General features: G+C 46.4%; 1 protein-coding gene across 1 annotated transcript in view; it reads right to left on the bottom strand.

The window, feature by feature from the left end:
- Positions 1–13,879, bottom strand: part of lpcat1 (lysophosphatidylcholine acyltransferase 1) — a 32,201-nt gene that overhangs the window by 13,401 nt on the left and 4,921 nt on the right. The window contains exons 2-5 of the mRNA XM_076301837.1: positions 8,388–8,527; positions 5,541–5,755; positions 2,278–2,390; positions 1,414–1,474 (exon numbers count right to left, since the gene is read on the bottom strand). Of these exons, the coding sequence (XP_076157952.1) occupies positions 1,414–1,474; positions 2,278–2,390; positions 5,541–5,755; positions 8,388–8,527 (529 nt within the window). The remainder of the gene's footprint in view (positions 1–1,413; positions 1,475–2,277; positions 2,391–5,540; positions 5,756–8,387; positions 8,528–13,879) is intronic.

The following is a 13,879-nucleotide window of genomic DNA, read 5'->3' as shown; positions in this document are numbered from 1 at the left end:
ACGGTTTGCGGGTGGGTCAGGTCAAATTTGCTAGATAGCAACGTTCTGGGTTAACATATTCATGTGTGTGTGCGGTAGGCTAAAGTGAGATTCCCCCATTCTGTTCCTCTCTCCTTCAATGTCCAAAATGGAAACTGCACAGGTCACCGCTCTTGTGAAAACGCAACGCAGGTCACCGCTCTTGTGAAAACGCAACACAGGTCACCGCTCTTGTGAAAACGCAACGCAACATGGAAGGATTCATGGGGTCATGTCACAGACAAGGCCATTCTTCTGTCAGTAGGGTCAGAATTTACTAGAATGCCACAGGAATGTTCAATATTAACAAATCTATGAGCGAGTGTGAGTGCGACCGTTAAATTGATTATGTTACGAAAATGACTGACTCGTACGGATGCTGCAGACCACCCGCTTTATGGAACTGCCCCCCCCTTGCTTCCCCCGATATCGGTGAGCATTGTGGGCTTGATGCGCAGCGTTGGGGGGCAGCGATGCGGAGCTCTGACAGAGACAACTGGGAAGCGAGAGAGACGGAGTGGCGCGTCACAGGCTGTCAGGGATCAAGTGGAGAGAATGGAGGGGGATTCGAAAAACACCACTCTCACAACAAGTGACGGGAGAGAGGTGGATTAGCCAGTAAAAACACCAACACACACACACACACACACACACACACACACACACACACACACCACACACACCACACACTCCTCTTTAACAAACAAATTATACGCAGGAAGGGCAAAGTTGACTCGGAGCCAACACAACAGAGCAACAGGCAGAAAACAAGCTCCATAGTGTCTGTGCGTGTGCACGTGTGTGTGCGCGCGTGTGTGTGTGCGCGCGCGTGTGTGTGTGTATGTGAGGAGAGGTGGCTAATACTCTAGGAAACCGTGTGTGTAGCCATGTTCACACATGAACATACAGTACATGTGCATGCATAACAGGTGGCAAGCTTCCCACACAGAGGACAAGAATTTACAGAAAAAGACAGCTTGGAAGCCAAGGGGAAAAAAATGACACACCCATATATGTGCGCACACACACACACAGTATGATTTTTTCTCTCCATAGTCTTGTGCAGTGTATTGACAGAGATAGCATGCACACACAATACAGAATGTAAGCCTAGTCTTTCATATGAAATGTTTCACTTTCTGTGCTCTAACTCTCTTTCACTGTGTATTGACAGAGAGAGAGAGAGAGAGAGAGAGAGAGAGAGAGAGAGAGAGAGAGAGAGAGAGAGAGAGAGAGAGAGAGAGAAAGAGAGAGAGAGAGAGAGAGAGAGAGAAAGAGAGAGAGAGAGAGAGAGAGAGCACACACACACACATTCAGTGTTGAGGCAGAGGACATTATGTTTAGTCAGCAGGAGCTGGTGTGGAGAGAGGAGAGGAGTGGCGCACTGATACGTACCCGGCTTAAATGTGATGAGGCAGGATCTATTGGTGCACGTCCCCTCAGGGAAGATCATGATCTGGAAGCAGCAGGCAGCAGTGGGCAAGGCATTAGTACAGACACCCAGACAAACAGCACAAAACAATACACCAACAAAAACACAAACACAAAAAACAAACAAACAAACAAACAAGGGAAAGCTTGAAGAGACAGGCCAATTTACTCCATCTAGCCTCTTAAGCTGTCCCCATGGCAAGTCTGACACAAACATGGGAGAGCCATTTCTGATCAAACATCAGCTAACGTCAAAGTAATCCATAAGCAAATAGATGAAATACAGAAAAGCACATTTGCAATCAAAGCGTGGGCCTCTCTGAAGAGAGCTCTCTCTGCAGAGCTCACTATGTGCTTTGGGTGGCTAGATTGACCAACAGGTTTGCTTGATACCAAACCTGTTCTATGTTTGATAACAAATGCTATGCAAATAATATTTCCATTGTGCTGGTTTTAACTGTGGGCAAGTGCACGTGTTTATTGGAAAGAGGATGTGTGTGTGTGTGTGCTGGTGTGTTTGTTTTTAAGTGTGTGTGTGTGCTGGTGTCCGTGTTGAAGTGCGTATGTATGTGTGTGTGTGTGTGCGCTGGTGTCCGTGTTGAAGTGTATATGTGTGTGTTGAAGTGTGTATATGTGTGTGCTGGTGTCCGTGTTGAAGTGTGTATGTGTGTGTGTGTGTGTGCGCTGGTGTCCGTGTTGAAGTGTATATGTGTGTGTTGAAGTGTGTATATGCACGTGGGTAAATGAGTGTGTGTATGTGCGCTGGTGTCCGTGTTGAAGTGTGTATTTGTGTGTGTGTGTATGTGTGTATGTGTGTGTTTTCTGTACCTGTGGCCACTCCCCTCCTGAACATGCCCTGCGCTTAATCTCCTCAACCGTCTTCCTGCGAGAGTCAGGATCCGAGCGTGACACAAACACCGGCCGGATGAACTTAATGAGTGCTGGGTGAGGAGAGGTAGAGAGAGAAGCAGAGAGGGAGAGAGAGAGAGAGAGAGAGAGAGAGAGAGAGAGAGAGAAAGAAAGGTAAATATAGAGGGAGGGAAGGGGGGATGACATCAAAAAGATTTCTAATAACACATTACTGGGATTAAGTGTGCCTGTACCCTCTTCAGTAACATCTCCAAGAAAGGGGGGAAAAAAAGAGAGAAAAACTTGCTCAATCACCTATCCTGCGGTTACTTGCCCATCACTCCCCCACTCTCCCTCTCATTTCCATCTCAAAAGCATATTGCCTCGAGGGTTGATACCATCTCACACACACACACACACACACACACACACACACACACACACACACACACACACACACACACACACACACACACACACACACACACACACACACACACACACACACACACACACACACACACACACACACACACACACACACACACACACACACACACACACACACACACACACACACACACACACACACACACACACACACACACACACACACACACACACACACACAAAATAAATAAACACAGAAACAATTTTGCTTTCACTGCAGAACATTCTCCCAAACCACGTGTGCTTCCCCATTCCAACTGCACTGACTCATTAAAAACTATGACTAGACAGCTTTGCACGAGGCGGGCTGGTTAGCATGCAGGTCTGTCCAGGCACTAGAGGGGAAGAGAAGTGCACAGGTTAGAAGGGGACGAGTGACTGAGGGCTGACCCGTGGGTTGTTGTTTTTTATATTATGGCTTAATGCCTCTGTGGCATCAAGAGTGGACTACACTGACCTCTCCTTCAAGTGAGGAGGGAAACTGGGAGGAGAGGAAGATAAGGGGCAGGGACATCATATAGCGAGAGAGAGAGAGAGAGAGAGAGAGAGAAAGAGAGAGGGAGAGAAAGAGAGAGGGAGAGAAAGAAAGAGAGAGTGAAACAAAGGGAGATATAGGGAGGAAACTATGATGGGAGGGAGGTAGAAGAGGGTTAGATAGTGGACAGACAGACAGGGACAGTGGCTTTGGGAAACAAGTGAAACAAGACAGACGGAAAGAGAGAGAGAGAGAGAGAGAGAGAGAGAGAGAGAGAGGAAGGGAGGGAGAGAGCGAAAGCAGTACAGAGAGAGGGACCAAGAGAAGGAGAGAGAGAAAGAAAGAGGGAAGAAGAAAGAAACAAAGAGCAGATAGAGTAGAGAGGTCAGAGTCAGTGATGGGAAAGATAAAAGGGAAATAGATTGCGACGTTCTAATGCACTTGGCAGCAGAGACGCTGCTGGTTACAACCCCCATCGCTCCGCAGCAGAGAGGCAGGGGGGCGTGAGAGAGGAGACTCAGAGATATATAGGAAAAGTGCACGGCCATTACAGCCCCATCAGACAAGAAATAACTGTTACAACAACAAATGACGCTAATGGAGAGCAGAGCAGGGGGGAAAAAAAAAGTGCAACGCTTGGAATGAGAAAAATTAACAGCCTGTAATGTGGCAAGTGTGCACGCACACACACGCAAACACTCACACACAAAATACACACACACATGTAAATAACAGACACGCAGATAGACACACACACAGATAGACATACACACAATAACAATAAACCAACAGTGGGAAATGTAAGAGGAAGATGGAGGCTAATAGGAGGCTTTTTGCTGTAATTGTTCTTGGGCAGCTCTCAGGCTGTTTGTCATGTGCTCCGCTGTTGACTTGAGGGAATGGAGGATGGAGGGGCACTAAGTGGAGCTGAAGAGAGCGCTAAAGATGACCATATCTCCGCACAGCGGGACTAATGAGAGCCTCAGCTCAACCAGCCCAGCCCTGCAGGAAGCGACCTTCAACAGCGCAGCGACAATTAAGATTCCCCTTCTCTTGAGCTCAAGAGAGACACACACACACCCTAATGTAGCATCCACAGGTGCACAAACCGCACACACGTGAAAACACATTCATTCATTCATTCATTCATTCATTCATTCATCAGACAGACAGAGACAGACAGACAACACCCCCCCTCCCCTTCCCCAACCAACCACACACACAGACATACAATTCCATGGAAAAGATGGCCTTACTGCAAGCCTCGACAGGCTACAGCATAAGGGGAGGGAGGCCATGGCTGGGCTGCTAATGACTACAGGGACATGGGAAATGAGTATGTGTGTGGGAGCAGCAGGAGGCGGCAAGTATGCCCCGACAGGCCTGCGCATCGAGGGGATAATCATCCTCACAGCAACAGCCTCCTGCTGGCTTGAGTGGCAGCTGAGAGTGGCTCCTTCAGATCCCCAACACACACACACACACACACACACACACACACACACACACACACACACACACACACACACACACACACACACACACACAGACACACAGACACACAGACACACAGACACACAGACACACAGACACACACACACACACACACACACACACACACGCTCAAGAGATGCTGCTACTGCTATGGTGGCTGAAAAGCGTGCCCTATCTACTAGATAGTGAGCGATAAAGACAGCATTGATAGGGGTTGGTTCTGATATGGCAGTGGGTTTTTCAGTCAGTTCGTTTCAGTCATTGGTCAAGTTCAGGCCAAGTTTAGGATCCAAATGCTGAACATTATCACAATGAAACAATGGCAGATATTTAACCAGCATTCATGATAAAAGTGGAACGTCAGGTTCAGTTCTACATGCAACGTTTTTCAACAGCGTTCGAGGGGAGAACACGCTGTTCTTGCATTCCGTTCCCATTATTCACCTGCCGTCTCAATAGTGCTGTTGATCTATGGTCCCTTACAGCATAGACTGGAATGTAGCTACACAGAAACAGGCTTGCTGGATACACTGATCACATCTGTACCTGTTGACAGGATCAACTATCAAAGCTGTATTTTGGGCTTATAAGTTTCTCCATAATTAAGAGGGAAAGAGGAGAGACGAGCAATGCATGTTTTGTGGACATGACTATCAAAAAATACAAGAAACACGGTCAACCACAGTACATAAACTACAATAGAGATACTAGAGTACAAAAATGAAGGAAAAAAAGAAATCTAATCCAATAGCCAGCTACTGCCAAATCGTCAGCATAAAGGTCATCTAAAGCACAGTGTAAAACAGGCAGTTATGCTACTTACTGCCCCACACGGGAATATCCTTGCTCTCCGCCTTCATAACTATGGAGGCCATCGTCATGGTAACGGGGATGGCATCGAAGTAGGAGGAGTGAGGCGCCAGAGTGAGGATGGGTGCCTCACTGGGCAGAGCTGGCTGACCCTTCACCCGCACCCAGTGGAAACCTCCGGAGAACCACATGGCCCGCATGATGGCCTTCAGGGCCAGGTCCACCAGCCTGAATGGAGGGAGAGGGAGAGAGAGAGAGAGGGAGGGAGAGGGAGAGGGAGAGGGAGAGAGAGAGAGAGAGAGAGAGAGAGAAGGAAAAGAAAGAAAAAAATTAAAACACACACACAGGTCCACAGCGTAAACTGAGATTGGAGATAGCTACAAACACTTTTGTCCCTGAGGGTTTCAGTTGTTTACTTTGGGTTGTTTATTTTGGACAATACAATTCTCCAATATCAACAGCAGTGAAATACAATACTCCTGCAGTGGCACTAATCCATATCAGGATCATTTCCCTGTATTTGTTTGGATGAAGGGAGGGGCTGGGGAAAGGAGGGAAGGCTGTTATGGAGTCAAACATTCGTATATTAAAAGCTGGTCTTTCTGTATTGGCATTTTTCTTTCTGGTCATTTCCTATATTGAGCAGAGGTGTCATAAGTGAGGAAAATTGATAACTTCTTTAAGCCGCTGTCCTTCTCACACAAATGTAAACGCACTGTAATCATACTGTATGTTTTTGCGAATGTGCAGTACGCTGAGCAAAGAATACTTAAAGGGAAAGTATGGATAGGAGTGGGAAAAGCAACCGTGAGCAAAATATGAAACAAGACACAATCAATATTCATGACATTATTGGACACTTAACAATTGGGGCGTGCCATCACGAAATGAGTTCAGTTTGACAAAATAAAAAAAATTGGGCTTATTGGATATTCATAATCCACAGACCTTAGGATTTAAAACAAGGGGTCATTTGTAAAATAGAACATGTCTTCAGAATAATTACGAGTGGTGATTCATGATGACTTCTTGAGAAGTGCCCAAAAGCCGAATCACAAACTTATCAGACCAAAGAAAACAGAAACCTTCCTGTTCTCACGTAGGCTACAGCAAGCGTCTGAACGAGGAAGAAAAACGTCAACTTTATCAAAACTTTAATGCGCCTTCAAAATCATATTTCTAGGTCGTTTTACAGTAAGATATGTCAATGAGTGATCGATAAGAGGTTAAGGAATGTGTTCATGGTGAAATTAGATAATACATTACACATACACAATACATACATACACATATTTTAGTCATTTTTCGACTCATTTTTCGACTCAAATCGCTATATCTCAAAATGGATTTCTGTGACACTGAACTCATTTCGTCATGTCACGCCCCAATTGATCAAAAGTATAATAGAAACATTTGAAAAAGCTAACACAGAAAGACACAGAAACACACACTATTGTCAACCATGAGTACACACACACTATTGTCAGCCATGAGTGCAATTGAGTTTGTGTCACTTGATTAAACCACTGGTTTGAAAGTGTCCTTTACACCCTTGCAGTGTATATGTGTGGGTGTATTTAAACATTCATGCACGATGGTGTATATTAGTAGCCAAAAGGACACACACACATGCACACGCACATGCACACCTCTCTCATCCTCTCTTTCACTTCCTTGCCCTCTTCTCTTAGTTAGTTCTCGTTCACCTTCACAAACACACACACACACCTTTGCATTCCTGCATCCTCAGAGTAAAAATGGCACAAGGGCATTGGATCAGGTGACAAAGGAGGAAGCTGCCTCGCAAAAGACACTTTGTTTCTGTGTAGCCATTCACCTCTCTTTCAAATGACCCCTTTCACATCATTCCCACTCTCTGACAACCTACCCCCCCCCTCACCACCCACACCCACACCCACACCCACACCCACACACACACACACACACACACACACACACACACACACACACACACACACACACACACACACACACACACACACACACACACACACACACACACACACACACACACACACACACACACACACACACACACACACACACACACACACACACACACACAAGGCTCACATTCAAAGAAAGAGACTGAAATAGTCATTATAACATAATGGCTATGCCGCTGTCTACGTTTCCTTGAATTGTCCTGGCTTTTGTGCATGGAGAGATTTTAGCGTCAGAGAAAGTGAATGTGTATGTGTGTGTGTCAGTGTGAGTGAATATGTTTGTATGTGTGTGTTTGCATGCAAGTTGTGTGTGTGTGTGTGTCAGTGTCAGTGTGAGTGGGTGGGTTTGTGTGAGTGACTGGGTTTGTTGCTGTGTGTGTGTTGGGGAAGGGGGGGGGGGTTTGTGAGTGGGTGGGTTTGTGTGAGTTGGTGGATGTGTGTGTGACTGAGGGGGTTTGTTGGTGTGTGTGTGTGTATATATGAGTGTGTGTGTGTGTGTAGAGTGAATGTGCCAGAGTGGGCCTGAGGGTGCTTGAGAGGGCAGGCTGCTGCTGTGTGAGGGCTTTGTGGGAGTGTGTGGAATGAAAAGGAGAGCCTCCATCTGCGTCACACAATCAACCAACCACCCACACACACACACACACACACACACACACACACACACACACAAACACACACACACACAACACTCTTCTTCACAGATCCATGAATGATTATTCAGCTGGGGGTAGAGATTCCATCCACACTTGCCGATCATCAGATGCTACGGAAACAACGCAACATTCTCAGAAGCAGTGACGCCATCAGAGCCAGTGACCACTTGGAGTGAAAAGAGACATTTATACAACGTTAATTTGACCTTAGAGGCAGCCACGCAGCCAGACGATACTCACCATCTCCACCAGCTGACCGGCTCCACGGTGTTGTCGGCGCGGCCCACAGTGGCCACGAAGGCGAAGGGCCAAGCCAGGAGCATCCAGAAGGCGGCCAGGAATAGGCGGAACGGGAGCAGCGTCACAGTCATCAGGCCGATCTGGAGGAGAGAGAGAGTAACGAGGGGGTAAGAGACAGAGATGCGATGTGGAGGAGGTCAGAGGGATACAGTGATAAGAGACAGACCCAGAGAGGGAGAAAGAGAGAGGGAGAGGGGGGGAGAGAGAGAGAGAGGGGGGGGGGGAGAGGGAGGGAGAGAAAGAGAGAGGGGGGCAGAAAAAGAGAGAGTGGGGATAGAAAGAGAGAGAGAGAGGGAGGGAGTGAGAGAGAGGGAGAGAGAGGGAGGTGTGGAGGGTGTTAGAGTGGAAGAAACCACAAGACAGTGATAAGAGACAGATATAGCCTTACACACAGAGGTAGGTAAGGAGAGAGGGAGGGAGAAGGAAGAGGAAGGGTATACGTATTGGATGTGGATGGTGTGAAAGCAGATAGAGAGAAAACAGAGAGAGGATTAAATAGCAAAAATCAACAGAGAAGATAGAAAGAGTGGGAGAGATAAATAAAGTGGAAAAGGGGAGGAGGGGGAGAATATGTCTTGCAGCAGAACTCTTCCTTCAGCAACATTCTGTCTCTACATCTCACTTCCTCAATCCCAGTGGAGGCACGTGCAATCAAGATAACACAGCATCTTTTCCAAAACACAGAGAAGACGAGGCACACAATGCAGCAGACCTGGAGCAGAATGGCTGGGATCGCTAGGCGATAACGGGATTAGCATTTAGATTACTGTACACCTGACCATAGCAAAGCGCCTGGTGGACAGCTGATGACCACGAGTCACACCAAACACATCAGGCTCACCGCAACCTGTGGGAAGTTGCAGTGCCATACCAGTAAATTGGATTTTATCTCCGGGGTACAGTACACACACACACAGACACAGACACACACACACACACACACACACACACACACACACACACACAGTTGGCAATAAAGGCCTGGGCATCTGGCATTCATAACTTTTTTCCCTGCTGAGGAAGAGAAAGAGCGGGAAATAGTCAGCGCATGTTGGCACATCGAGTCTCTAAGTAGAAACAGGTGAAAGACTGTAGGTCAGCTCTACATAATTTAGTCATGACCAGAGCAAAAGCGGTCAACTCGACCAAAAACACAAACCAGCGCACAGGATATAGAAGGCCTCTGATTTGCAACAGAGAAAACAAAAACAAGACCAAAAAAATTGAATTTAAGGGATCTTTACAAATCCAATCAACGTCCTGCAGTGATGCAATTAGACGCATATGGTGGGTGATCAATGGCAGTAACAGTGGGAGACCTAGGCCTGGTCCTCATGGCCCTCACATGCAGTTACTTTAAAGGACATATGGACATACTGTAACCCCATAGGCTATAGACTGGGGCTGTAGTGAAGGGTGGGGTTCGGGGGAGGGGAGGGGAGGAGTCACGTACCAATTACCAATACATAAATAAGATCGGTTGGAGTATACGAGACATCAGACCTTTGACACTGACTTTTGGACGACAGAATTAATGAATGGCCGGATTGGCTGCAAAGTTCAAGCCGAGGTCAAGGAGCACTTCAGCCTGTGTGTGTGTGTGTGCGTGTGTGTGTGTGTGTGTGTGTGTGTATGTGACTGCATGTGTGTGCGTGTGACTGTATGTGAGTGACGTGTGTATATGGCTGTGTGTGTGTGTGTGTGTGTGTGTGTGTGTGTGTGTGTGTGTATGTATGTGTATGTATGTGACTGCATGTGTGTGCATGTGACTGTATGTGAGTGACGTGTGTATATGGCTGTGTGAATGCTGAATTGCATAAGGGTTGAGGACATGATTTCACAACCCTATATTGGCTACATGTTAAAGGTCTTCCACAATAAAAGCCATAAACATAATGTAATGAGATTGTATACTTGAGTACACTTGTGCTGAATCCCTGAAAAGATGCTGACTGACCCAGCACTATATCGGAAGATCTTGCTTATACTACAAAACCCTACATGAGCACCAACACTAAGGCATTTTGCCATACAAGTAGTGCTTTTGCATTGCAATCTCTGCTGATGTTATAGTATAGGCTCTTAAGACCTTCAGATCAGGACTTCTCAAATATAATAATTTCACATTTAAATGGAAAGCCTGGTGCTGCTTGTCAACAGTTTCACTCCTGAAGAAGACAAAATAATCACTTTCTAACCATAACAACAAACATTTATATATAATAAAAAGGGCCCTTCCTGAAAAGTCAGTACTTGACAGTTGACAGAAGAAACTATGGCCCTGTTATCTTTCCCCTAACTGTGACTAACCAGACTTAAACAAAGAGGGACAAGCTTTCTACGTAAACAGGCAGGAGAATTAGCAGAATTAATTCATCCCGGACCTCCATTAATCTCTCTCATTATGAGCTGCACAGCCTGAGCAAACATCTCCTGATGTGTGGAGTGGAGGCCGTGTAAATAATTCAAAATTAAAGAACAGTTTGCACTTGATCAGCTCTGGTAAACATGGCTTTAGAGGGGATCGTCCTCACAACCCTTCTAATTAAACTTGGACCAGCGACACACACACACACACACACACACACACACACACACACACACACACACACACACACACACACACACACACACACACACACACACACACACACACACACACACACACACACACACACACACACACACACACACACACACACACACACACACACACACACACACACACACACACACACAGGCCTTCATCAGGCCGTGGTGTTGGATGGTGGCGTGAACGTTACTGAACACCCTCAACAGTGGCTGCGGGGAGAGAACAAAAGTACCGAGGGGACCCGACGCTCCTTCGCAAATACCTGCTGAATATTTAACAAGACTAAGAAGGGAGGGAAGGATCGGTTCCAAAATTCCCAGAAATATTCCCCCGCTGATGTCATGGTACGGAGAACCGGCAGAACCTGCTGTTCTTCAGGGGCGTCTCGGACTGTGGGGAGTCAGCGGCGGCTGTCTTTGTCAGTGCAACTGAAGTGAGCTAGCTCATGACATTTTCTGAACCACCACATACTCAGACTAACTTACTACAAACTACCAATCAGACTAACTGATAACTGTGCCCATGCTTTTGTCATCGTACAATGTCTTTGAAAAATTAATAAGATGAAGATATATATGCAGATGAATAAGGTATAATGTATCAATAAGATGAGAAATATGCAGTATGATGCACACATAGCTAACCCTACCCAGCCCACCCCCTCAGAATGTATATGTGCAGATCAAACACGGAATGGGGGTGTGCATATAGTCTGGAATCACCCTATTAATGTTGGATGCGGCTTGAAACGCACACACAGACACACACACACACACACACACACACGTCCATTAGGGCTGGAGAGAGGTGGAAAGGGGGAGGGTAGATCGGATGGGACGGGCCCTTATAAAGAAGCCTGTTTAGTGTTTATTTATTTATCTGGAGCAGCTGTCAACACCTGCGCTCCACTGGCAGGAAGATTAAACTGATCTGGGACCAGGGGCCATAACTCCCAGGAGACACAGGAGCCTGGGAGGAGGGAGGAGAGGAGAGAAGAATAGGATCATATAGAGAACGTATATACTTATTTAAGCAGTATAGAGGGGAAAAATGTAAATAGGGAGAGGTCAAGCAAGTGAAACGACATGACATTGTATGCATGTGTATTTCTCTGTGTGTGTATGTGCATGACAGAGAGACAGAAAGAAAGAAAGGAAAAGATAGATAGATAGACAGACAGATAGACCTAAATAGACAGATAGACAGAGAGAGAGAGGGAAAGAGAGACTTTGACAGAGAGAGAGAAAGAGAAGGATTAGAGAGAGACTACGATGATAGGTGGTGATGAGGCCAGACATACGCAGACATTCGTCACAGTCAGGACATTTCTGTTTACGATCCCAACACCGCCTAGATGAGTTAAAGCCATCCATCACAGCAAGGATGCGGGGGAGGCCTCCACCCCTACTCTCCCCTCCACGCTGTCTGACACGTCCCATGAGCCCAGGGGGGTCACCCACGCACCCGTGTCCTGCAATGGGGCACTGTCACCTCCCCACCCCACCACACACACACACACACACACACACACACACACACACACGCCAGAGGAACCTCACCACCACCATCCCCCCAGGCCCCTATCCCCCATCTGCTGAGGGAGGAGTAAGGGGATATTTGGGGAGGGGGGGGGGGGGGTGGCTCTGCAGTCTGCACCTTCCTCTGTTTTCTCCCATCTCTCCAGCTGGCGATAGTCAGAGAGACGCCCTCATTCGAAACCAGTTAATCTACTACAGCAGTTTCTGCACTCTGGCCCCTATAAAGAGCAGAGCCCAGAGGCTTTTAGCACAAAAATGCATGAACATATCAAGCAACAAACAGAGCCACAGAGAAGAATGTGCATGTGAGAGATGTGACGAGACGAGACGAGACGAGAAGAGAAGAGAAGAGAAGAGAAGAGAAGAGAAGAGAAGAGAAGAGAAGAGAAGAGAAGAGAAGAGAAGAGAAGAGAAGAGAAGAGAAGAGAAGAGAAGAGAAGAGAAGAGAAGAGAAGAGAAGAGAAGAGAAGAGAAGAGAAGAGAAGAGAAGAGAAAAAGACTAGCAGAGTCACTCATTCAAGGGTCTAAAAGCTGGAGTTGGGCACTGTACCAGCTGAGTGAGGAGTTGACAGCAGTGAATCCAACATAACTTAGGCTGTTAAAGGAACACACCATTTTTGGGGTGAAATGATCTTACTTGCTGTCTACCCCAGAGTTAGATAAGGGGATACATATGTTAGATAAGAGACTAACTATAGGCTAACTGGTCTAACCCACTTTCCATGAATTATGCTAAGCTACACTAAAGGTGTCAGACTGGGTTATTGCATGCACAAGAGGAGAAGGGAGAATGGAAGGGTATGTATCCTCTAGTCTAACTCTGGCATGTTCCTTAGGTCTGGGTAGACATAAAAAAAGAAAAGAAAAATCCCAATCAGTGTGAATCAAACGCACCCAGAAACCATTTCCCTCTTCCTGAAACATTCATTTCACTAAAAACGAACCTGCATAATAAATGAAATCAGAAGGCATATCCATGCTTAAACAGAGTGCATAATGGATACTTTGCAATATTAATAGCGGGGGGAGAGCTTGGAATGACCCATGTGCTTAAAGTGAATGTACATTCATATGGGCCTTTCTTACTGAGAGAGAAGAGAAATCAGACATGTGGAAATTCCTTATGGAATATATGATGGCAGACTATGCTGAACATATATAGTCATCTTCACCCATACCATAGAACAAAGGCATAACTAAACACTAACCATTAGACTGGTATGCACTCAGCTGCTGAAGTACCTCTAGCCAAAAATGTCCTTGTAAACGGTCACCGCACCTGTCGGTATTTTAACCAGCTA

This window comes from Alosa pseudoharengus, unplaced genomic scaffold (genome assembly GCF_046254945.1).
Source record: "Alosa pseudoharengus isolate Yale_2024_CS ecotype anadromous, Long Island Sound unplaced genomic scaffold, YU_APseudo_1.1 YU_APseudo_1.1_scf_23, whole genome shotgun sequence".
Classification (NCBI taxonomy): Eukaryota; Metazoa; Chordata; class Actinopteri; order Clupeiformes; family Clupeidae; genus Alosa; species Alosa pseudoharengus.
Note: the sequence above shows the minus strand (reverse complement) of the source record. Positions and strands in the feature narration are given on the sequence as shown.